Raw genomic sequence first — 27,405 nt, forward strand, 5'->3', positions numbered from 1 at the left:
ACATGGAAAGTACTACATCTGAGGGTGGCTTAACTTTTATCTCCTTTGGTACTAATACTTGGACTCAACACCCTGAATGTTGGATGCCACCCTACTTTATAATGCACACAGCTTATTTTTCTAATGAAACTAGACATTTACAAAAGGCAAAAGATTAAAAAGACAGCTAAGGCTTACACACAGGTGTTTCAAGGTACAGTTTCATTTTATATTTATAGAACTTTGCTGGCAGAAAAATCCCCCCAAAACACAACTCACTGTTTTGAATCCATGCAATAAAACTTCTCCTATGAATCTCTCCTAGCATCCAAGGAAGAAGTCTGTCTGCATCCTGGGGCTTACAGTTTCATAATACTGAGCACTATTTTTTTAATGGAAGGAAATACATTGCATATTTTTTTTAAAACCAGCAAACACTAGGAAGGTGGTCCAACAATGCCCACAGTAACACTGGCATTGAATTGTGTCCAACCTGAGTAGGTACCACAAACTTAAACCATCTCTCCCTTGAGCAGCTGGAGTTTAGTAACAATGATCAAGGGCTCAAACCAACCATTGTCCCATGCCAATCGTCAGGACTGTTGTCACCGACTGCAAATGGAGTTCCAGCTTTGGGGTTTTTTATTTAGGCTGGCTCCTGAAATCCTGCATCAGTTCTCATGGGTTACAGGCCTATGGGACAGATCTGTTCAAGGTGGTTTTTGACACTGAATTTCAGTGATAATCAACAAAAGCAGCATCAACACACCCCGATATCCTGCTGTAGTTAGTTATTTTAAGAGGCACTACAATACTTGGAAAGTATTTTTTTTTCTTTTCATATTCTATATGGAATTTTGATTTTAAAGAGAAGAAATTCTTGGTAACTATTGCACAATTCTTCAATACAGAGAAATTTCTTCCTATAGTTTTATTGGAATATGTGCCAAGTTGCAGAAACAACAGAAGAGGAAAAGGAATGCCAGAATACAAGTGGTTTTATTTATGTTTTCTTTCACTGGGATTACACTTGGAAGGATTATGCTTTGCAGTCTCTTTGTGTTGTCATCTCAGCTCCACAAAGTACAAAGAAAACACAATATCCCACAGCTTAGAAGCAGAACTGAGCATTCAGCACATAATACTGCTGGTTCAAAATCAGCAGTGCCTTTCTCAAATGCTAAGCAAACAATGAGAAATGAAGAAACAATTAAGAATAAGGAAGTGTTGGTTAGTTTTCAATACATGAAATATTGCAAGACACATCCATGGATTGTGTCCTACAAATACGAGGAAAAGTTCAGGAACTCAGGAAGAGATTTTTATTTTTCTTGCTGTGACCCAGAGTGCTCTTGTATAGACAAAAATCACACCCTTGATCCTTCTAGCAGTTGTACCTACTTGTCCTTTAAGGGATGAGCTGATTCAGTATAAAAAAACCCACTGTTCACTGTTAGAAAAACTGCAATACAGAGACCATTTAGACAAACTTGCATGTAGTGATGTTTTGAGGAAGCTTAAAGAAAAGAAATGAAGAACAAGTATGCATAAACCTTAAAAAGCAGTAGTAAGTAAAGACATCTCTGTGTCTAAGAGAAGTTCCAGTAAGGTACTATTTCTATGGAAATTCCAAAAGTACATGTTCAGTCTGTGAAGTGCTTTCCCATGACTAAAGCAATCACCTCAGGAAAGTATAGATGCAAAATAATTTTCCCTTGTTTTTGCCATCCCACACACTATTTTCAGTCAGTCCTTCAATGCATCTCTCACAAACTCCTATTGTGGAAGCCTGCCTTCAGTTTCAATAGATTAAATCAAAGACTCCATTTGAAGTGAACTTGAGATGGCAGCACAAAGAAGCAATATATCTTCATAAATGATTGCTGTGACATGTAGAAGTTAACTTGTGCTGTTTGGATTATGGCTCATGAACACCAATGCACTTTTCAGTACGTGCAATAATTTACTTTTAGGAACAAATAGTTTCATGACTTTTAAAATACTCCTCCAAGAGACTAATAAATATGAAGCACTTGCTTTGGACAGCATTTAAAAAATACTGCCAGCCCTCCCCTGTCAGACTCCAGCCAGAAACACAATAGCACTACAAAACACATCTACACTAATGGAGCAAAAGAGAACTTAGACCAGGCTTCTGTGTGCTATTGCAAGAATTACCTTTACGATGACATATGCTCAAAAGGAATATTCAGGTATTTTATATGGTTGGAAACAATGTAGGAGGGTTTAAAAATAGCTAGCTTGTCACATTCCAAAAATTACTTTGCTCCAAAATTAAAGGTGGAGATCATTACAACAGAACAGTGAAAAAATTTTACCTAAAGACATTTACTTTGATATTCTAACATCTTTTTTAGTCAGTACATACTTGATTTATGCTAAGATTTAGAAAGACATCTCACAGAATCTGAGTACCCTAATACAGTTTTACAAATAGTAAGATTAAGATTTATATATAATTATAGTAGAGTTGCATTAGCATTTGTCAATAATAGGAGGCTTCATCCTTGTGAAACTGCTGTGTGTGTATAAATCCTTTTGTGTGAATAGAAAAAGAAAGAGCTGGCCCATTTTAATAGATGCAGCAAATATATAAAAACAATCCCTGCCTTGCAATAACAATCACTTAGGGTTTAAGCAATACAGGTATTAAAAAAAAAGGCTGTTTGTTCTTCTTGGTTAACAAAGGGAGAGACAATGTTTTGACATAAACCATGGACTTTCTGTTTTCAAAAACATTTCAGTGTTGACATTTGAATCAACTCCAAATGAAATGAGTAGACATATAGAAGGAGCTTTTTTCCTTCTATTATTTCCTGTGCATTTGCTCTTCCTTAGCTGCAAATGCTGTTTGGTTCATTGCACTGTCACCTAATGCAACACAGAGCATGATTTTAATTGGCAAACTTCAACAGGGGACAAGAGAATTAAGAAAATGAAAACACATGTATTTTAACAAAGGTAGCAAATGGCACTGAACTGGCACTTGGCTCTCTTTTGAAAAGCCAGTAGCTTTGCTACAAACAATAGCACTATGAAGAAAATTGCTTTTCTGAGATTGGGGCAGCTCAGCAGCAAGAGCGTGTCCCAGAGCACAGAGCCAGCCACGCTGGTTCAGAGGCATGTGAGTGATGTGGTCTCACTGCCAGCAGCAGCCTGTGGAATGTATTCCCACTCAAGGGATCCTGGTGCCCTCTGAAGGAAGAACTCCAGGCTCCCCCATGGGTCCTCTCTGCCCGGGTGGCAGAGATACAATCTTGCCGCTAAAGATCAATTAGCAAGTGGTTTTCCTTACTACCTTCTACTAAAGTGACAGTCTGTGGTATTTGGTTCTGAACATTCACTCTTCATGTTTGTAACTTCAGTAGCTACTTTCAGATTGTCATTGACATTAAGACAGCTATTAAAATGTAAATATGCTGTTATATCTAATATATTGGAACAACTATCTACACAATTCTTTCCTCTTAAGAAAACTGTAGATACATCACATACTGAGTAGTTATACTACAGTTACAATGCTCTGTTGACAAATATGCTTGACAAACCATCTTCTGAGAAGAAAGGGTAACAAAGCTGTGAAAATAATTACAGGGGAAATACTGCAGTTAATTTAAGAGCCAGCCAATTTACTCAAGTCTGGAAACAGCAGTAGCAAACAAATGGTGAAGCATAGTAGAGAACAATTTTAAGAACTACTTTCCAGGAGAGATTTAGTTAACAATCCACTGACCGCACTGGATTTCTCATTAGTATCGAGCTGAATCTTATGATGGTTCATTCTCCCCATGAGAACAATACTTACATGTTACCAATTAGCTATTCTCTAGTGAAAGAGTTTTTCAGCATTACATTGGGACACATATGGGCTCTGTAAAAACATGAGATGTGTAACACACGGTAAACAGAAAGTAATGATCTTAACCAGGCCAAACCCTTGAATTCATCACTAATAAATGTCCCCATGCATTCAGCGGTACTGGCTGCTGGGAGCCTGTTTTCTTCAAGTACTTCAAACACTAAAATCCAGGAACATTTATTATTTTAATCCATTACAGGCAGTGGTTGATTTAACTTTATTGGTTGTGGTGGTGGTAGTAGTTATAGTAGGGGTAAAGCTATGTTCTTTTACACATCATTTCAAAAGGGCTTAATTATATTTTATAGCTCAGGCCAGGAATCCTGCTTGTTTTGTGTCTAACAAGGTTCAAATGGAGTTCAGGTCAGTGATGAATCAGAAGAGAAGTCAAAGATGGTTATCTATTTGAAATGAGCTCATCTCCCTTAAAGAATAACTGGGCAGGTACATCATGTTCATTACACTACTGCATACTAAATAACTGAAAAATCTCAATTCACTTGGTGATTTGGTAATTTTGGATTTTGTGATGCCTAATCACAGAGGGCATATTAAAGTTTAGATCCAAAGGGATTTTAATTATTGGTCAAGGCTGTCTTGGGAGTACAATAATTTAGAATATACTTGTAAAGCTCCATATTGCCTTATGTTATTCCAATTAGGTGAAGAAAATTGCATATTATAAACCAACAAAAATAGTGTTCATATTGCATCTGTGAGTCCAGCTTTCAAAAGTGATTACTATATTGATATGAGTAGTACTTGGTTCTTTTATCACAAACATTTTTAGATACCACCAGGTTTCAGAAAAGCAGCTAAACATTCTTACTCCAGCTCTACAGATGGACATGGGGATGTTCTTCAATTAAGAAAAAGATCAATGCATTTTCACATCTTAATTTTAGGTGTCTGGTTGAAAACTTTGGCTTATTATCAGGAGATAACTGGTATCTAAAAATGTCTAGAAAGTTGTATATATTTAGCACAACTGAAAAATCAGACACTGAAAAATCAAAATGGTTGCCCAGCAAATGAAACATTACAAAATAGTGGATGCCACTCAAAATGTATCCAAATATAATCACCACAAAGTTGATTTAGAGTTACTTTGATGTCCTGCTCCTCTGGCTCTACACTGGATTCAGTGAATTTTAACTGCTTTAGTAAACTAAATCATCCATGAACTAGAGGGTAGCTTTTCTTTATAAATAAACTATCCTGAAGATAGTGCCTGGCAGCAGCTGAGCTCTATTTGGGCCTCTCTAACCCAGTCAATTATGCTTGTGGAAGTTCAAGGCTTGACAGATACACCCAGGCCACACAAACCAAACAGGTTTCCCTGCACTCTTGGAATGTGGATCCTGAGGATCAAGGACAGTCCAGGTCCAGGCTTATTCCAGTCTTCTCCCTTCAATCCTTCCTTGTTTGTATACTTCTCTGTATTCTCATTTGTGCCAGTATGGTCATTAGGTGTACCTCTCCAGTGAGCCAGATGAAGGAGACAATCTTGCTGCAAACTCTTCTTTAGTACTGGGTTAGTTTTCAGACAAAAGAGTGCCCTGACACAACCCATTGATCAGCTACCTAAGTAACTGAGCTAGCAAAAGGCAGCGTGTAGAAATGTGTGGCTACAATAACCTGAATTTCCTTAGAAATTGCACCTTTTGTCTGGGCAGCAAGCTAGTGATTCCATTCCATAAAAATATTCTTGACATGGAAAAAGAAGAAACATGTCAGTATACCATCAATTTAAACTGCTTAATAACTGGTCCTTATGATTGGAAATAATGTCTTACCTCTGTGTCTTATACCTCACACTGAAAAATGAAGACTGAACCAGAAGAAAAACACAGAAAGCATAAAATGTATAAAGAAAACACCCGGCTTTCACTGTTATATCTATTGTCTTGTGAATTTAAACAGTCTATTAAATTGACTTCCATGTAAATACTGTATCACCTACTATCACCACATACACACTGGGATCCCACTATCAAAAGAAATTCCAGTCGCAAAAAATATGTAATTAATTTCACAATAAAAACTGAAGAGATTAAAAACCCAACCATATTTGTTCTGAATCAAATTTAATCTGAAATACTTTTAAAGCTGAGTTATTCAGATAGCAAATGCAGGTCTACAAAATTAGTGCACTCGGTCTTGAACAAAAGAAAGTTGAACAAACAACCTTCAAGGAACTTTTTAATTCTTTTTTTTACTCTCTGAAGTTAACGTGCTAGTTCATCAGTAGCAATTCTGAACCCTATTACAAAGTATCAGTAGGGAATCTGACCAGGATTAATACTGGTACTCAGTCCTGGGATTAGATGGTGTCTTGTTTCATGGATTTCAGGCCATCTGTTCTTCCCTCCTACATTATACTCCTGCAGAACTATAAACGCACCTCCACCTCAGGGACTATAGAAAGGAATTAGAATTCTTCTGCTTTTCATTATCACAAGATTCAGTAACTCATTTCATTGTCAGGATAATCCCCTTTTACTCTTTCTTTTGCGCTTGCAGGATATGCCAAAATGACAAATAAAATCCCAGATGTTAGAGACCTGATGAGGTCTCCACCTTTCCTTGAGTGTTGGGTTTAAGCTACTTGGGACACGGTGTCAAATCTGACAGGACCCTAATGCCCACACCCAATATTCATTAAGGTTTGTTAGTGATTTGTATAGCTGTCTACAAGCTGCACTTCCACCTCAGTCCTCAGTGGCCATTTAAATATTTAGTTTGTCCTCTGGCTTTTACTGACAGAGAATTAATTTCCTATTGTTCAAGTGTTGGAAAGAGTTTATATTTCTTTCTAAAAGTAACAAACGCCTTCTGGGTGTTGTAAATGGCTTGTTACTGCTGCATATTATTTTAGGTAGTCATATCTAATTTAAAGTTTTATTTCCCCATGGGCTAACTTGCATATCTGCAGCATCCAAAGGCTATGACAACGCCTTAGCAAAGTTTTCTCGAGGGAGTTAGTTAACTCCAAATTGAAGTTTGGTCTTCGTGCTATACCAATTCATATCTGCATTTAATTTCTAAAAGTACTGTAAAGTATCTCAAGTATGTAATTATTTTCAGGTTTAGTTAAAATACTTGCAATTATCATAGGCTCAACTAGTGTTTATTTTTTCCCCCCTTATTTATATGCTAAAGTAATCATTTCTACATATGGGACAAAGGGCTGGGGAATTCTGTGTATGATCTTTGGAATATTTTATGTCCGTAACTCTCTCAGTTCAGACACTGAACAGCACGACTTCCCCGCCGTGTCCAGCCAGAGTAAAATAAGGCTCCACTGAGAGGCTACAGGCTTCTTGCTGTCTTTCACTTTGGGGAAAGAACGGTCCTCAACTTCTCTTAATTTATCTGCTCTTTTGGCAGGTAGGTAGTGCTAATTTCAACTACAAACCTGAACTAACTGAAAGCCATATGTTTAGAATTGCATTCTATTTTCCAGTATTTCTTGCTAAGACTTACTTTAATTCTAACGTGAGTTAAGGAGTGAGTCACACACCTCAAGCACGGTACCGAGAGATCTCAGATCTGACTGGGTACATGGGACTGGAGCTCTAAGCATTTGTGGAAGATGCCATGTACTTCAGAAGACAAAAATCACAGAATCAGGTCCAACAGCAGTTCTTGGAGTTAGGGTTTTCACCAACAGTACAAATACACAGCCAAGCTATGTGTTTGGTTTACAAAAAAATGGGTACAAGTTTTAACTTTTAACTCCAAGCCACAAAATATAAAATGACTAGAGATAATTGTTTTATTGAACATCAGTATGACAAAGTCCTACCCTTAAGGGCATTAGGAAAACTATAATGGTAACCTCTTTTAAAGTAAAATTAATTTTTTTAAGGGATTTTGTTCTGTTTTATTATTTTTTCTCTTTGTCCCAGTATACTGCAATACAGTCTACAACAGTATTATTTTACTAAAACCAAAATAGTGAGTATTTAAACATGAGTACGGAGAGGAACATAAGTATTCTAACAGAAATAGTAATCATGTTGTTATAAGTAACTGTTGTACTAAAACCTGAAAAATGTCCAAAAGATGAAGTCCCTTGACACACTAAGGGTTTGGGGTTGTACAACAGCGCAGCAGTATATACAGAAATAGAGGTGTTTTAGTTTTATCCAATTGCAATGTGTGTGTTCAACACTTATAATTAATTGTGTTAGAAGTGAAATCATTCAACTAATTAGTCCCAATTCTTTTCAGAAGCTAAAACTTATTAGTTTTGTAAGAATTTAGGAAGAAAAATGAAACTAGAATGCCTTTAGCTTCTATGATTAAACCAGTAAAGACTAGAGGGAAAACTGATATTAAAAGAAAAATAAGTTGGATAGCAAGCTTTCTTCTTAATTTCAGCTGAAAAGAAATGAAAGCAACACACAAGGTCATGCACTTTTATTTTCCCCCTATAAGGGAGGGAAAATGCCGACAATATATATTCTTGAGAGATTTTTTTCTGCTCAATAATTCCTAGCAAATAGGATTCCTTAGAAAACAACTTCATCTCCTGCATTGAAACTCATCTGGAAAAGGGGTCATTTACACTGTTTATAAAACACTGCCACATAAAACGTGTAAAAAACCATATTTCACTAAAAATAGCTTGCGTAAGTAAGGGATTAGAGTAGTTTCTACTGCTATAATTGTTCCTTTGTAGTTTTTTCCATGATGTTTTTGAATAGTGTTTTTAACTGTGTTTATTAAAGTCAGCACATCAAAAAGGATCAAAGAGTAAGCTAGTGAGAACCAAAGAAACCCCAAGCGTATTGTGTTGTCTCACTGGGGAGTTATGCAGATTCAAGTAAACAAGTGCAAATTGTTGAGGTTTTAATGAAAATTTTCTACAATTATTGTATCTGAAGTCATTCTATATAATAACATCTGTACAGCAGATGGCCATACTGTACAAAAGGCAAGCAATGCTCCTTTTTCTTTCTCTGTTTTAACAGTACATCTGAGATGACTACTTTTGTCATTGTGCTTAGCTTGGTTCAGCAAATAATTCCTAAAATGCAGCTGCTGCAGATGGTCACAATAGTTATTCGACTGTAAAATCAAAGACATGGGGAAGCATTCACGTATTAGTTTCATTCTATTAAAAAAACCTGACATTAACCCTGGTCAGCTCAAAAGGTGTATCTATAAAACCTTTTATAAAAAGAACAGTAGTGAAGAACTGAGATATTTAAATGCTCCTTCCTTTCAAGACACAGCTAAAAACTTTTAAAAATTGTGTTAGCTTGCATAATTTCTGTGTAATAATAAAACAAATCTAGTTAGCAACTGTGGTATTCTTCTAAAGGATTTTTAACATTAGATTATAATACCATTTCCCTCACACTGAGTATTTTATCTTCTCTCCTGAAGTCGTAATTTCAACCTTGGTTTCTATCAGCACTTCAAATTCATATTCACAACTGTAAAAAAAAAAAAATCCAAGCAATTTCTTAAGAGATTTTTTGACAATTTCCATCAGTTTTGTGGAAGTATGTCTTTTGTTCTAATTAGAACTTAATTTATTGCACCATCACAACTGTATGCAAAACCTCATGCAGATGTACTTTTCTTTCTACAAAGCAGAGATAAAGCATTTTTAACTGGAAAAAAAATGTGAAAAGCGTCTGTTGATGTCTACTAATTTTCTGGCTATGGAAGTTCTTTATATAGAATAACTAATGTCCATTTTCATTAGATTTGACATCAGTATTGCTCCACTTCACAACGCCTGCCAGACTATGACCATACTGAAGATTCATGTATGGCTTATACCACGTAAAATAAAGATTGATTTCCTCAGATTGCCAGGGGAATTAAGAAACAGAACTTCATAGCTGAAAATGTTTCTGAGACTTAACATGCAGGGCAAGGTACGTCCTCCTTCTGGGAGGATGAAAACCTCCAGGGTATGTGAAATACAGTGTGAGTTTGCCAAACTGCTTTACAGAACAGAACAGTGAGGGAGCAGCCCGGCTTTGATGTATCGAAGCATGATGTGGACACCATAACGTACCATGGGACAGATAATGTACAAATGATAGAGGGGAACCCATGGAAGGGAAGAGGATTATGACACAGAAACAAAACTAAAACTATTTAAAGCACATTATAAAGGCTTTTCTCAGTTGCAGTGCCTTCTATGCTGGAGTTGTGATCTGAGTGGAAAAGCGTGGGAACACAGGCACTGTTCCTGCCTGCACTGCTCTTTATTAATGGATAAATCAAAAGTTTCTGGCCCCAGCACTTTCATGGGTTTTCATGTCCTATGAACCTTAAATTTTTCATTTTTAACTTTTAAAACAATAAAGAAGAACTGGAACTTGCTGGCCTGAGGAAAAATATTTCTGATGAAAAAGAAATAAATCACCACCTCAGCTGGCCCACAACTTGTTCCTCTCAGCTAGAGACCATTCTGCCTCTCAAACTACTCTTCCAACTACCTACATCTGGCTCATCTCTGCACCATGGAAATATACCATCTTATTAATTTTATTGAAATGCTAATAAAACAATTTACAATGACACTCAAAATATCTCTATTTTAAATGAGTCTCTGGTATCTGGTTAATTGTACTCGAGGCATAAAGTTTCTTTGCAGTGCTTCAGTAATGAGGCCAGAGTGCCTATTTTCCCTGTGCGACTTTCAGGTGTGCAGAGGAAACATGTAAAAATTGGAAACTTCATAAATCTGGAGAAGAATAACAGCATGACCCAATATTTACATAGTAGCACCTGTCAGGGCTCTGAACAATTATTTTTACTTTTTTGTTTTTTTAAGACAGAAACAAAGGTCCTAACAAGAAAATCTAGTTAAAGAGTGAAAACTGTCAAAATTTTGACCTTTGAATTATGTGCTAAATTATTGGAATACCAGAGGGGTGGTTCTCATAACCACTATTTCAGCCAGAATTCCATCAATAAATTAGTAATTACAAGCTAGGGGATATTAACTACAGAATTAATCATTCTTGGGTGCTCCCTCACAGAAAGGAAAACTTGGGTAATAGAGTCTATCAGGCATTTGCTATTTTCTGTTGTGGGTTTATGATGTTGGCTGGAACAGTTCCCTGCAATGCCCCACACTTTGAAACGGTCACTAGACCACCACTTACACAAACCAGTAGCTCTTCCAACTTTAAAAAAACCCTCTTACCTGCAGTTTTATGTCCACTTTTAATGTTCAGGCTTCCACTGAGGTTTGAGAAAGAGACTAACAAACAAGGTTTGCTGGGGTGTGGGATGGTTTCCATCAAAACAACCATTTGAACGGTGTGAATGGAAACTTTCTGGAAGCAGGAAAGGGCTTGCCACAAGTTTTCTTGCATTGAAGCCTTTTTCACAGTGCTGGTATGGGCTGCAGGTAGAAAGTCCTTTGTACTGGGGTGTCTGGATATCAAAGTGATGTCCTCATCTGGAATAATGCCAGCTGATGAAGCAGCCTCCTTCCTGGGCACATCTTCATTTGTGGTTATTATTTTCTTCAAGAACTGGTTTATTTGGTCAAGTCTGGCAAAACTGAGGTTTGCTTTCAAAGGTTTTGATATGTCCACATTTATGTCAGCTGTAGGGGAGAATTGGAGAAAGAAACGTGATAAGCTATAGTGCAATTATTCAAGCTGTGTGCAAATATAAGCATTGAGTGGAAATAGCTTTTCCATCATATTTCCACCATGTTCCATTACAAGGACTGAATCAATGTTAAAACATAACAAAACAGTATTTTTAGCAATAAATCTGAATTAAAATATAATGAAAAATACTATAAGCAAACATCACTATGTACAATTTTAAAGGAAGAAACATGGTACAAAGCGGATTTTATCTCGTTTCTTCCCAGGGATCACCACAGAAAGACACACACTTTATTTGAGTGTGTAGGAGGGGAGATACATTAGTTCTTTTGTGTAAGAATAAAAATATACTTCACATTCTCTCGAGTTTTATATCCAGAAGAGCTATTTGACTAAACTCCAAAGCCAACAGTGAACATTTTCAACACATTTAAATGAGTGAATAACAAGTGTATTGTGTTGTTTCCTACACAGTTCCTATGCAGCAGTCTTCAATGCATTTTCAAGATGAAATGTGAAATAAAAAGCAACTACAAAAACTGAGGTATGTTTAGAGTTCTTCATTTTCCGGGGAGAATGGAATAATGTATTCCTTTAATTTTTTTTTAAAGTCTTTTTTTTTTTAAAATGTTTTTCATCTCCTCACCAAAAAGGATTTTGGTGTTTCTCAGACTATTAAAAGACTCACAGAATTTTTAGGAACCACAATTAATATGAACAACATTGTTAATAGTCACATCTTGGTAGCTGAGACGTAGGAATTGGCAAAATTATTTCAAAGACTGGAAGCAGGATTTTATGAAGGCTGAAACTTATTTCTGTGCTGCAGCATCAGTACATAACAATTCCTTACAGAAATCCAGCTTTTAACTTAGTTTTTAGGATTTTTCATTTCAAATTCAGTTTTTGACCAGTAATGAGACAGCTATTCTAGTTAGGGGGAAAAGGGCTTTTTCCCTTTGCTGTTTGACTGCCACTGCCCCAACCCCATGAATCAAAAGTGATTTAAATTCTGTGCATATATCTAAACTAGATGAAATGTTCAAACAGCACTACTTAGTTTTGAGTTTCATTATAAATATATACAGGAAACACTGTCTGTTGAAGGTTTTACACAGATTAATGAATATTTCATAGACACTAGTTTCAAGTTGTCCAGGACCACATCTTACTTCTAACATTGATGCAAACTAATGAGCTCGATTTTCCCATTCTTTAGGTAAATTTTTACACCAACGCTAAAGGGCTGTAGGGGCAGAGTTTCAGAGCTGCTTTTAAGAACAGATTTATAGTGATTTCAGAGGTTCACATGCATGTGGCAAAGTACTTTTCTGATCCCCTCCCCCCAAAAATATCTGGCACATTTTCTACAAAGATAAGAGGAATTTATTAATGGCTGTATAAGATCTGTCATAGCTGAACTAAAAAAAACCAAAATTATATTAGAAAAATGTCTGCACTATTCCACAAGCTGCAGCTAACTGAAATTTAAGTCTGGAAAGCTATCTTTAACTTAGAACTTTATTACTGGTTTTCTGAAAATGCTTTCTCTTGCACTGAAAGCCTTCCATACTAAACTAGGAACTGGCAAAACACTAGCTAATATGTGGGCCTAGCAGGAAGGCAAGCACCAAAGTTAGGAAGCTGGGCATTAGAAGAAAACAGGATTGGAGGGGCTTGTTAAACACTGAAATTGGCTGCCCAGGAAGGTGATGGAGTCACCATCCCTGGAAGTGTTCAAGAAGCAGCTGGACATGGCACTTAGTAAGGGGCTAGTTGACATGGTGTTGATCAAAGGTTGGACTCAGTGATCCCAGAAGTCTTCTTCAACTTCAGTTATTCTGTGAAGATTTTCAGGTATCCAAAACCACACAAGATCAACTTAGAAGATTTTCCAAAATCCTTATGCATTGACATTTTAATTAAAATCATGGGAAGAAAAATGTCATAATACTTTGGAAAAACTCCCCATCCTCTTGGCACTTGGAATATCCCAAGATTTGTCTGCCTTCTATGCAGACTTCACTGGACTTCTCCTTCCTTTGAATAGAGAAAGGAGTTAGGAAGACATTAGAGACCCATGTGACATTATGACATTATTTACAATAGTCAAATTGACTGTTTTTAAAATGAAATGTTAAAAAAACAACTAAACAACTGCCTTATATATTTAAATTTCTCCCTTACTACTGTAGTAATAAAGGAGTAAAATAAACAGATGCTACTTATTGCTTTTGCAAAATAATTGAGTTTCTAAGTTAGTAAAGGAGGACCCTTATTCCTTGGTATGGCAACTTTCACATCTAATTGCTTTATCTAATACACATCTAATTGCCAGCACTTTCCTATGGTAATATAGCCCAGAAGGGGGGAAAAACCCAAGAAATCTCCCTGACACCCAAAAACTTCTTAGACCTAAGTTGACTCAACAGATGCCAAGGGCTTAGCCCAAAGCTTAACACACCCAAAAACTGAGTGTGAAAGATGGCACAGGAGATGACCACAAAGGCAGAAGCTCCTTTTGGGGCTTCCTTCGGCGAGGGCAGAGAAGACACAGGGTGCTGGTGCAGCTCAGTGCTGGAACACACTGGGCACTTGGGCCTGTGCTTTTATCACTGCTCTTGGCCACTCATTCAAGAAGGCAATAAAAAAAAGGGCCACCAGGACACCAGAGAAATGCAAATGACTTCCCTCTTTTCTGTTCGGAAACTGTGCATGTCATACAGAAAAATGCTGTCATGACTGATAACTTGACAAAGTTTTGTATGAAATTATTATTATCCAGTAAATCAGTCCTGACAGAATGCAGTGGCAGCCAGAAGCATAATTGCAGAAAATGTGACTTTGGAACCTTCACAAAATATTTTAACTATCTCATAATGATACAGGTTATTTTTACAACTGGTTAAAGATTATGTAAAGAGATTCTTTGGTATTTTAAGTAAAATATTCAAAAAGAAAAGAGGAAACACAATTGAGCAATCTTGTCTTTGACCTCTTATATACATTATCCTTAGCAATGTAAAAGAAACTTTTAACATTCCTTCTAAGGAAAATATATTTAAGTGATGGACAGAACAATGAAAACTGATGAAACATGAAGAGCTATTTATAGGAGTTGATTAAGATAGATATTCAGCTGCTTCACCAGACAGTCAAAATGCACTAAAAAGAGCTTTAAAATCTATGAATAACACAGATTCAACTGGAATAAATTTTGGGAGGTGCAAAATCCAAGTGTAACTGTTTTTTTAGATTATTTTAAACACCTTGAGAAGAACAGCACATAACACTATGCAGATTCTATACTCGTAAGAAAACAGAGGCTTCCTGTAACTAACTCCTTGAATTGCCCAAAATTACATCAGAATCAACACAGAGCAAAAGGCAGTTCAAAGTCATCTTTAATGCCTCAATTACATCAGCCTCTCCTTTGCCTATTAGTGACTGGCTACCAAAATTATAACCCAATGCATTCTTTAGATTTAAGATGTATTAGCAATAACTTATTTTGCCAGGTGTTATCTATTTCCAGCAAGAAAAAAAGAGAGAAAAATTTACTGCGCTTGCAAATCGAGTGCATCAAGTGAGTTATTTCTGTTATGCTTAAAGCAAAGGATATCAAAGCAATTTTCGATTACAGTACAGCATTTCAGTATAGAATTTGAATCGCTCTTTCTCTTCCTCAATTTCTTCACTACTTCTCTTTAGATTACCCAGTAAATCCATGTATTTCAATTATTAGTTTCTAATTAGCCTTCACAACTTTCTGAACAGCAGCTAGGAAACAGAATGATGAAATAACTAGTGAGTTAAAAGGAGATTAGATAAATATAAATAAATTACACTTATTATATGCTCCCACCACACCAGGAGATGACTTAACAGTGGAGGAAAAAGAAACACTTTGGAATAATGAAATCAGAGAGGGAATTCAGGTCCCAGAGGCGATTCTACAGAGTTTTATGTTAATGTACACCTTGTGGGGGACCAAAAATCAACTGGAATAGTTTCCTGAAAACCGTTTCCAGCTATTTTCTCATTTTAAAAGTTCCAACTTCACTTGACCCATTAGTCATCATATTACTTACATTTATTATGTATTTTGAAATCTATTACAAAAAACCCAATGGATTCAATATGGCCTGTTTGAACTAAATCATAACAACTATAAAAAGAAACCTATGAGCAGCATTCTGAAATTTCTGTCTGAAGCAATTTCTTTCTTTGTCATTTTATTACTTAGAGCTTCAGATAAAAAAAAAAATCAGGGTTATAAGTATTTTATTCCTGTTCTCCATAACCTTCAAATTTGTATTGGGAAGACATAATTTTCATCTGTGAACTTGGGATAATGATGTTATCAAAAGGGCTTTTTATTTGGAGGGCTAAGGATGAACACGCAACATAAAATAACAAAAGCTCCTAGCACTGTTGGTCCAGGTAAATTCCAGCTTACTGAAGCTGGGAGCTTCAGTGGACTTATTCTAATATATGCCATAAGTTAATGTACAAAATGTTACTACTTCTATGACTTAAAAACTACCATAGTATTTTCTTAATCTTAGATACCAGAGAGTAAATGCCATGAAAATCAGTCATAAGCAGAATAAGGACATGCTGGATCAATGGGCCAAGTCTATGAGGTTCAAAAGGTGAAATGTGAGTCCTGCACTTGTGTCACAACAATCCCATACAGTGCTACAGCCTGGGGGAAAAGGTGTCTGGAAAGCTGCTTCTTGGAAAAGGACTCATGGCTGCTGGCTGACAGGAGCTGAACATGAGCCAGCATGCCCAGGTGGCCAAGGAGGCCAAAGGCATCCTGGTTGTATCACCAGCAGTGTGGCCAGCAGGACCAGGGCAGCAGCTGCCGCCAGTGCTGGGCACTGGTGAGGCCCCATGGCAAGTGCCGTTTCCAGTTCTGGGCCCTCACTAGACAAAGGACATTGAGGGGCTGGAGAGTGTCTAGAGAATGGCCATGAAGCTGCTGAAGGGTCTGGAGAGTAAATCTTATGAAAAGCAGCTGAGGGAAGCTGGGATTGTTTAACCTGAAGAAAAGGAGGCTCAAAGGGGACCTTATTGGTCTCTACAACTTCCTGAAAGGAGACTGGAGCCAGGTGAGGATTGGCCTCTTCTACCAGGCAACCAGCGACAGGACAAGAGGAAATGGCCTCAAACTGTGCCAGTGGAAGTCCAGTTCAGGAAGAATTTTTTCACTGAAGGGGTGGTCAGGCATTGGAACGGGCTGCCCAGAGAGGTGGTAGAGTCACCATCCCTTGAAGTATTTAGGAAATGACTGGACATGGCACTTAGGGCTATGATTTAGTTGCCATGGCAGTGCTAGGTCAAAAGTTGGACTCCATGATCTTGAAGGTCTTTGCCAAACTTAATGATTCTATCGTTTATAAGACCCTAGTCTTTTCAAAGACCAAGAAATGCTGAAATGTGTGAGAGAAAAATATGTCATTTTCCAAGAATTGATTCATTTTCCACAACATTCATTCAGCAGCGGATCTTTTACTTCTCACAGCTGAAACAGAAAAGGCCAGATCTTCCTCTTTGAGGTTGGACATGGATCTCCCTCCCCCCTTCCCCAAGAAGGCTGTAAAATATTAAACTTCTTAATATACAGTACTTCTGTAGAAAAAAACCCTACTATTTATCCTAAACTCTTAAGATGATTTAATTTCCTAGTCCTAAACAGGAGAGGAGCAGATGATGGCATGAAAGAGTTTACCAACAGTGATATTCTTTCTCCCTTAGCCACCCATCCTGATGTAGGGACTTTAAACAGAGGAAATATGAGGAAGGTAAAGGTAATCTTGAGCCCTGATTCTGATTTGGAGTCAGGATGGCCCTTCAGCAAATGGTAATGGCTGAATTGCAAAAATTAAATTTATAAAAATAGGAAAGAGACATGTAAAGACCAGTTGTACTGTTCTCAATTGTCTGGTCAAGCATCAAAAGAGACACAAATTAAGAGAAATTGAAAAGCAAGAAGGATCCCAACTAATTGTTTTTATACTCTAATTCATCATTCCCAATTTGGATCAAGGGAAAACGAGGAAGAAACTTGAGACCAGCCTTCAGAGGCCATCTGCAGTCCATCTTGCATTCTGCTTCTGTGAGACAGATGCCAGTTAGTCTAGAAGAGACTGGTAGTCACAGCTCAGTACTCCAACCCGCTGCTGTCTGTGCTGCTGCCCCACACAGGCAGCTCTCCAAGGCCAACACGGCAAACTGGAGCCTTCAGGGAGTTAAATCACCCTGAGCTGTGCTGGGTGCTCCCCAGCAGGAATAACAACTTCTTCCATGACCTACTGTGTCACTGACATTATGTGAAGGTGACACTTGGGCATTAACAGCTCCAGCTTTGAGATCTCAGACAAGGCTCAGAGTGATGCAATTCTACTAATTTTTTAGAACTGTCACAAGTAAACCAAGATAAATTGTTGTAGGTCAAGAAGCCCAAAGATGCCATTAATAAACAATGGAGGGTTACTGCCATTCAGTAGATGATGACTGAAATTAAGCAACTGTGCAGCTATCAAATACAGCTCAGTACAATACAGAAGTGTGCCAAGGGCTGAATGCTGAGGCCAAAAATTATAATGGGGGCATCAGGAAGCGCTATCAGGAAAGGAAAACCCAGGCTAAGGGAAACATTAACTCTCTTAACAGAGAGTCAGGGAAGATGAAGCGCAATATAGTGAGACAAAATAAATTGTTCCAGGTCATGGAGCACATTTGTGGAAAAGAAAAGAACCCATAAATACTAACCCTCTATTTTCTGCTTAGCTGCTGAATAATACATCTATATTAAAAAGCACATGGGAAGAAAAAAAAAAAAAAAGGGTGTTTCAGAAAATTGAGCAAATGTCTGAAATAAGCGTTAAAAGAATGTGAATAGACTGAAAAAGATTATAAGAAAATGTTTTTCAACTTCTCCATGTGGGTCCAGTGTGCAGTTTTTATTTTCTGTACTCAGACATATAAGAAACGAAATTTAAAAGAAGTGTTGTAAACAGCGTTTTTAGAAAGTCACTTTGATGATTTTCCTCATTATTACACGGATATTACAGACAATAGATGTGTCAAGTCCAAAGCAATACCTACAGGCTGGTACACCTGTTTGGAATATTTCTCTTTGCCCTCTTAATCAAATATATATAATTTCATGGCTACAGTGTCAGTGCTTTAAAAACTTGTTTGTAAAAGAGCAAAGGGAAAAAAAGCCCTACTAGAAAGCTCAAAAGTTTTGCAAATGACCCAGAGTTAATTAGAAAAGTCTGCACCCTGGCTAGTTCCCCTTCTCACGTGTCAGCTCTCATTAAATCAAAAAATTCTCCTTTCAAAGTTAACAAACACCATGGTTAACAAAACTGTTAAACTGGGATCAAGTGGGCACATTCCTAGGTTTATATATGATGTCATGCTAAGCAGCCCACAGCTGAACTTGCAAGTAGTATGAATGATTTTTCAATATATTAAGTATCTGATCTAATGCTAATTTTCTCTCTATAGGCTAACTGTGCTGGGAACAGGTGGCCCTGCTTTCAATTACGGAGGGCTAACATGCCAGTGTGAGGCCTGGATTAGTTCACCTTCTCACAGGGAATTTGCCTCGGTTGGGAATGGATTTATTATGGCTTCACACATGGAACGGAGCTCATGTCAGCTGAGGGCAGTGATACATCATATGATTCAAATTAACCTGCTGTGGACTGTTCCGCAGGGCTGATATTGTGTATTAAAATGACGACATTTTTAAAACAGCTTGAAAGAAACCAGGATTGCTGAAGTGCAATGGTTCCAATTTGTTCCAACTAATCTATCACCTGCTGGAGATATTATTCTAGAGGGTTTCTGGTAGCTGCTATTTTCCAGGTTTCTCCAAACCACTGACCTTGGTAATGGATACAATTGTTGCCTCTGCAAACAGTGGGGGAAAAAAAGGCTGGAGAGAGTGCCCTGGTGCAGTTCTGATTATTGTTTTTTATACCTGAGCCGAGATCCCCTGCTGTGCCCCTCGTGGTCCCCAGATCATGTGTGGAGGGACTGGCATGAAGGAGAAACCCACCAGCTCTCCAGTTCTCACTTCATCTTTCAGTGAGACACAACATTTCTTAGTTTATTTGATACTGTCTTCTGCAGAAATTATTTATAAAGGTGAATTATCAAGGATCTCCATTCCTTCGCATCTAACCCAATGCCTTCCCAAGAAACGACTGCGGAAAGAGGACTTCACTAAAGTTAAATCCACTAATTACAGATTATCATCCATAATTTGGGTGTACACGTTTTAAAGGCAATTTTTATAAAGCTGTACTTCATACACATGTTCTTGCATCATTTGCATCCAGAAAGACTACATCAAAGACAGCTTTTATAGGTAAGAAAGGTGATTAAAAAAAAATCCAGGAAGATTAAAAGGTAAAGACAATAATTTTTAAAAACCTATTAAAATTAGATGGTCATATTTGATCCTCACATAATGAATTATATCTAATGCTGAAGCAATAAATAGTTCACTTTAATGCATTAGACAAAATTGGATCTACAACCCAGTAACAGAATTAATATAAAAGATAGAGGGTCATGTAAAGTGATGTAAATGGAATTTAAAAAATTTTACATAATTAGTTTCTGTAAAAAGAGAACGAATAGTCCTTTAATACATTGTGGGGTTAAAGTTGAGGTCTGTTCCCACAGGCCTGATGATGAATGCTTATTTCTCCTAGGATCCTATTACCTTAAATCTGGAAGAAATATAGTTTTTCTTTAGTTGCCAAAAATGTACAAAATAATCAACTCATGTGGCAAGAAGTGCATTAATGTATCCTGTTATTCTCATTTAATTAGTGGTTTCCAAGTTTAGCTACTTGCTGTAGTTTTTTGATCTCCAAGCTAATATAGACTGACAACCTGGTTTCCTGTGTGGTGAAACCATACGAGTTTTCTGTGGAACACCATCTACTTATCTACTTCAGCTGACAAACTATTTGCAAGGAGTACTGGTTTTATCTAACACAACAAACAATGCGAGCCACTTGCAGATTTTTTTCTGTTAACTGCTTGATAGTATTTTGCATCATAAAATATAGGCATGTTGGATTCTTATACTTGAAATTTAACCTCAGCACACCAACAATGTATCTTGAAAGAAAAATGCCATTACAATTAAACTACTGAACTCTGAACACTTGAAATCAACACAGAAAACTGTACAGTTATCCCAAATGCTACATATTTTTGTCTGCATAGGCACAGCTTTCAAAAATGTGCTAACTTTTCAGAACAGTTGATCATCTGTAACCAACAGGCAGCACCTCCCAGTATATTCAATGCATTTCAGCGATTCACTTACTACAGTTATAAACCACATATGCATAAATGACCATGAAACACACACTATGTCATTAGAAAATAGGTCACTCAGCAGCAGCATTCTTTGCCAGATATTCACCAAAGAAGAACAGCCTTCAAGGCCTGCAACAAAACTCTACTCCAGCGGTGCCTTTATTTATTCAATTTATTAGCAAAGCTGTCTCCCATTGGTGCCTTTATTTATTTAATTTATTAGCTAAGCTGTCTCCCACCACACATACTGTTTGTTGATCTTGCAAGAGCTCTTGGGAGCTTTGCTGAGGTTCCTGTCCTCAAAGAACAACTGCCGGCTGAGCTAGGATCTGGTGGTGTAACACTTTCTCCAGGCTGCTGACGGCCAAGCTACCTCACCCTGGAAGAAGCTGTGGTTAGGGGACTCCTTGTCCCACAGGGCAGTTAGTAACTCATTTTCCAGTAGCCTGCTGAGGAGCTGTCAGGCTCTTGTAACTCTCTGCATGTGCTGTTCTGACGCAATCACATGCAGAATGAGCCTTCCATTACTCATCCAATGAAACCTCCATCCCCCAAGGAAGGCTTCTTGGTAAAGGTTAGTTTATTTGAAGAGGATCTCATAGTGGTTACAGCTGAGGTTAGAAAAATCTGCAAGGGATGGTGGAGCTGTTTTGTTATACTACACTGGCAAACACTTCATTAAAATTCAGAGAAATTACTGTTGAGTCATTCGTAATGATAGTTCCAATTAGTAGCAAAAAGATGATGAAAAAAAGCCTTTTGGCTAAGAATAGATCCTGGAAGAAATCTCTGAAGTTTTAAATGCTTTGCAAGAATAAATAGATTGAAGATTATGATGCATTAAATTATGGTTTTCCAGTTCCCTATTCAGCAAAACACTATGGAGGGGAGAGATTTAACACTAATGCAAGATACAACTGGACTGGTGAAACTGAGGTGAACACTTACACTATTTGTGAATATATACTTTGCAAGCTGGTGCCAACCTCTATGCTTGCTAGTTTTACTAGGAATCTGTCCTACTGACAGGACAGCATCAGGGAAACACCCTCAGGTATGTAATAAATGAAATATAAAGGGTGTGCCAGGAAACTACAGTGAGAACCTTGAGAGAAGTGTTCTTACACAATGAAGGGTCTGGGAATATGGAAATCTAAGAAATGTGGGGACAGAGGACATGTAAGAACTGGTAGCAGAAGGATAAAAGAAAACCATTCTGGCAGCAGTGATCAAAAGGTCCCTGATAGAAGATATCTTAACCCCTCCTGTGCTGTTCTGATTAGAATGAAAAGCCATCATTACTATCAATAAACTATTTTTTTCTCAAATGGTAGCAGAACATGCAGTAGGGCCTGAAGATTCAAAGGCCTATTAATGTACCCAAATATGGATCAATATAACGAAATCTTCCCTGAAATTATGTCTTTAGATAGCTAGAAAACAAGAAAAAAAAAAAGGGGCAATGATGAGGTTGTTCACATACTTTATTGTTTCCTTGAAACCTCTGCCTGTGTGCAAAAAACATTTTTCAAGCTCCTAAACCACAGTATTTATAGTCAAGGTCAAATATGTGTGTATCATTCACTGGTAACTCAGTTTGATGTCTTGGGCTTTGATATTCAGAAGTGATTTCTGCTTTACCCAAAGACAATATGAGCTGTGTTTCCAACATCAAATTCTGTATTTTCAAGTACTTTGGAAAACTAAAATGGTGTGTTTTAAATTGACAACCTTAATAAAACGAGAAAATATTTAATGTCCCTGTGCCTCAGTTGACTTTTGTGGAATGGCAAGGGCATGGTATTCCATCATCCATGTGAGGGTTGTGCAGGTACATTAGTATTTCTGTAGAGCTCAGATGGTACAGCTGTAAGGCATGCAAAGGAAATTCTGCTGCAGATCTAAGATTAGATAGTGTGCTGTAAGACTGTATGAAGAGGCAACTGAATGAACATGAAAATCCTGTACTCAAGAGCTCCTCACTAAATGCCTGATAACAGCTGTGCTGTGTGAAGGATATTCAGGATAAGAAAATAGGTTAAATAATTCAATACACTGTAACAAATATGCAAATGAAAAAATATTTATGTATTTTCTAACTTTCACTATAACCTCAATTATTTTTCACTGTGATGTAGCTATGAATATATGCTTCACAAAATAGAGAATGCAATCGGCAAGAATTTCTGATGCTCTAGGAGTGGAATTTCAAGTCACATTATTTTATGCAAATGCTAACACACCTCTACATTACACCACTTACATTAATTCAAGAAACACAATATTACTATCACTTTTTAAATTTTACAATATCAGCACTTAGGTGACTGTAATTTCCAGAGCCAGGTATCCAGATTTCAAAGAACCCAAGAGAAGATAGCTTAGAAAAATCTTCAGAAACTTTATAAAAGTCATCTTTTCTAAACACAACTGCAATAACATTTCAGTTTTCCAGGACTAGAAGCAGGTATGCTTCATTCTGCTGGAAATTCAACAGATTCAGCCTTTCTAAACTTACTGTGGGAAGAAAATTAATTATTAAACCCTAAATCAGTGACTGGTCCAGGACTACCCATTCCCCAGTTTTCCCTTTCATTCAGGGTAATTGCCAGAGGACAATTTCACATTAGCGAGTAAGGAATACAATACAATTCTGATTATCTGATATCACTGAGTCATAGAATAATTAGGTTGAAAGGGACCTCAACGCTGATCTCCTTCAAACTCCCCTGCCATGGGAAGGGACATCTTCCACCAGATCAGGTTGCTCAGGGCACCATGCTGTGTCCATGTGTGCATATCTAAAACCAGATTACATTAGAAAAGAAAGATTAAAGTGCAGCACTTACCTGGTCCATTAAGGAAGTCTTTAATTTGCACAGTGATAAGAGGAGGTGGAATACCACTTTTAGCATCTACCTCTCCTGCAACTGTCTGCAACCAAATGTTGCAATAATCCAGAGCTTCTGGTAGAGTCTTCCCAGGATCTACAGAGGATAATCATCATAGTCATTGATTATATTCCAGGAATATGATATATTACAAAATGCTACATACAAAATTGACTAGACAAAATGAAAGAATTTTAAATTTATTATGGTAAATATTATACCTAATATAACTGGTTTACCTAGCATTTGCACTTAAAGACAGATACATGTGTGGAATAATGCACACACTCATGGATAAGAGGACAAAGTCCAAATCACAAAAAATTTAGAAAACATGCAAAAATACCAAGTAAAATATGAGTAAAATAGATCAATAAAACAAAACAACTGTAAATAGCACACAATTTCAGCTTTAACTAATGAGGACTCCTTACAAGAGAATCTGTGCTCAAAACCTGCTACTAGATTGTATTGTCATTGCTCAGTAGAGAAAATAATAATGGAAAGGTAAATTATAAAGGCAAAAAACCCAGAATGCTATGAGAGCTCAGGAACAGAGCATGACAACAGTGCTGTTGTACCATTCCCTTTGCAGCTTCCCTCAATAGCTAACCAGTAGCTATTCCTGGGTACCACCTTGAATGGTGCTCCTTTGATCACTGTGATACTACAGAAGCACATTAAAATTAAATCCATCCAAGGGCTATTCTGGCCTTCATTTTCCACATATCACACATAGGAAAAACAGTTGGGTAAAAAGGCTTTTTAATCTTTAGGGACTCATTATCTTCATTATGAGCAGTCTCAATTCTGGCATTATGGTCTTAAATTATAAATAATCAGTCATTGTTTATTATGAAGTCTGCTATGTTACTCTGTCTCATCCTCGAGATTTTCTTGAAGCTATTCTCTCCTTTTCAGTCAATTAAAACTGCTATAATTGGGTTGAGTTTTGCTGAATTAATTCCTTTCAGGAACAGGATTTACATACTCACTGTTATAGTCAACATATGGTATTGTGGTATCACAGTCATATGTGGACTGGGTATATAAAGCCAGCTTTGGAATTTGTGTTTCTTGACCTTATCATGTGATTCATATAAAACTTGGCACATATGAACCCTTATGTGATTTCAAAGAACCTACTGAAACCAATTGATCATGACTTTAGATCTATATGGAAAAGATCAAAAGTTAGCACATTCTTTTGTTTTTATTTGATCAATTTTCAGGCAATGACTTTACAGCAGTATTTGTACTGTATGGCATATACATTACAGCCTTTTCTTCCTTCTATTCCTGCTACACATTTATAAAGTCAGCTCTCAACAGTTATTTAATAGCTGTCATTGCATACAAAAGATCTGTTTATTTTCCATGAAAATTTTCACATTTTTATGATTCTTAATCCTTTTCTTTTAATTACAATAACCAGAGTAGTGTGGCACACTCCCTTTTCTGTAGTAACTGTTTTAGGGAATATCTTGTTGCGTCTGGCATTTCTCTAGTATACTGAAAATACTTCTACTACTACTACTGTTACTCATAATCATCACCATCATTATCCTCTTTACCACCAAGGTACACATTTTTTCCAAAACACAGATTTACAGCTGTTCTGAACAAGCATCTCTGAGCTGGATCTATAAAATTATATCTTGTTTTGTGCTGGTAGACATCATAAGCAGCTAACATTTTAACATTTTCCAGAATATATAGTGTAAAGCATTGTAAAGATGACTGAATATTGCTCAATGAATGTCACTGAATTGATTAAATTCATCTCTAAATTACAGTTCCTCTGTAAATATTAATATAAACATTTAGGTGTACTAATAGGGCACAAAACACTGCCATATGCCATTATTTAGTCTCATTTCTGGAAGATATCATCATATACTGTATATAGCAACCTATATCTTCTACCAGCTTTTCAGAAAATCTACTACATTTAGCTGAACACTTCTTTTGTAAAACACACTTACAGGTAGTTTTATTATCCTAAGATGGGTTTACCTTATTAAATACCTAATAATTATTTCAAAGTTGTAACCCTTTCAAGCAGAAAACATCTCTGATAAAAAGAACTTACACAGCAGAAAATCCCTCTGTGACATATTTCATTAACTACACAAACTCCCCTCGGGCTACTGGGAACTGCAGCACTTAAGTACAGAACCAAAAAATAAAGTAACCATGGGATTCTCGGGAGATTTTTTTGCTCTGTCATGTCTCCAAGGAGTGCAACACTGTCATCACCTGGGGCACTGCAGGACTGGGATATGTGAATAATAAGGACTCCAAAATTTACATATTAGGAACACAACATGAAGAAACCTCAATGCACAACTCCAACAAAATACATTACTTTTAACCCAGCACTGGTTTTACTGAGTTCAAGCATTTTTTTTAAGTTCAAGTGAAACTAATTTTGGAAGCAGGAGTATTGTATTGACAATTTTGCATCAGAGTGAATAATATCAAAGGGCCATGCAAAGAGCCAGCATGAGTGCTTCCAAGCCCATAGCACAGAGTTAATTTGGAATCTGGGTAACAGACTTGATTGCCCAGCCAAATAGTCCAGTTTTAAGTTTTTATGTAATGATATGAAAGCTAAAATCCAGAGGTTTCAAAATTGATTATGCCTGTGTATATCAAAAACTTGAGGAGAGTTCCAAATAACACGTAAGAGGGTAAGACAAATATATATCTCAAAGGTCAAACAACCAAAAGATGACCCTATTAAAATATCTTCGAAGGTAGAAAGCAGCCCATGCATCTTCAGAGGATCAAGAATCAGGAAAAGAATAATGCAATATCAGTCAATCAATCCCTATGCCAAAATTACAGGAAATATAGAAGTAACTGAACGAAAAAAAAAAGAATTTTAGAATGCGAAGTGAGGAATTCGTGATGAGAAGAGGTATTAGAAAAAGGACTCTTGTCTCTCAAGGAAATGATGGAGGCATTCAAAATGTTTAAAAATACACTTGACAGAACACTATAAAATATACAATTGGGAACAATTATGCATCAGCAGGGAACTGGTTCTGAATAATGTATTATAATAGGTCATTTCCATTTCCATTTTCTATGATTCTCCCAAAAATCAACACTTAAATTTGCAGTTATTTGTATAAAGAAAATGCTGGAGAAAACCCAGGGGATGCATATATAAGTAAAAGGAGAGGCTAGAATTACTCCACAGCAAGCCAAGATAGAGAAAAGAAAGGACTGAGAAGCGAGAAGCAGTGAAGATGGCCAGAAATTTTATCCTCTACACCATGTGAAAAATTTGTCTGCGGCAGCAAAAGAAAAACAGTGAGACAACTATCACAGATCAACAAAACTTTAAATTACAAGACTGTAATTTAAAATCTTACTTTTAAAATCTGTAAGACTGAGAAGGTGAAACCTTCAACAGAACCACATTTACCTTCTTCCTACCCTCTAAAATAAAAAGTAAAAAAAAAAAAAAACCAAGAAAAAGAACGAAGCCACTTTTAGCCTTGCTGAGATCCAGACCTCAGCTCCAAACTTCACTTTATGAAATATCTTCCTAAACTTGATTTGAATTTGCAAGCTTTTGATTTCACTGCTATCCCCTTGGTCTTCTGTTAACAGCAGACAGCAAACCCCAAACTTCCGAAGAGAACAGGGACTCAGGGGAAAGGAAACCAGGAAGGCAGGAGAAATT

At 36.9% G+C, this 27,405-nt stretch overlaps 1 protein-coding gene across 5 annotated transcripts in view; it reads right to left on the reverse strand.

Annotated features, from left to right (window-relative positions):
* VPS13B (vacuolar protein sorting 13 homolog B) overlaps positions 1–27,405 on the reverse strand; it is a 433,030-nt gene that overhangs the window by 83,790 nt on the left and 321,835 nt on the right. For all 5 annotated transcript variants that reach the window (XM_064706432.1, XM_064706433.1, XM_064706436.1 and 2 more), the window contains exons 35-36: positions 23,667–23,804; positions 11,040–11,447 (exon numbers count right to left, since the gene is read on the reverse strand). In XM_064706432.1, the coding sequence (XP_064562502.1) occupies positions 11,040–11,447; positions 23,667–23,804 (546 nt within the window). The remainder of the gene's footprint in view (positions 1–11,039; positions 11,448–23,666; positions 23,805–27,405) is intronic.

This window comes from Zonotrichia leucophrys, chromosome 2, assembly GCF_028769735.1.
Source record: "Zonotrichia leucophrys gambelii isolate GWCS_2022_RI chromosome 2, RI_Zleu_2.0, whole genome shotgun sequence".
Taxonomy (NCBI): domain Eukaryota; kingdom Metazoa; phylum Chordata; class Aves; order Passeriformes; family Passerellidae; genus Zonotrichia; species Zonotrichia leucophrys.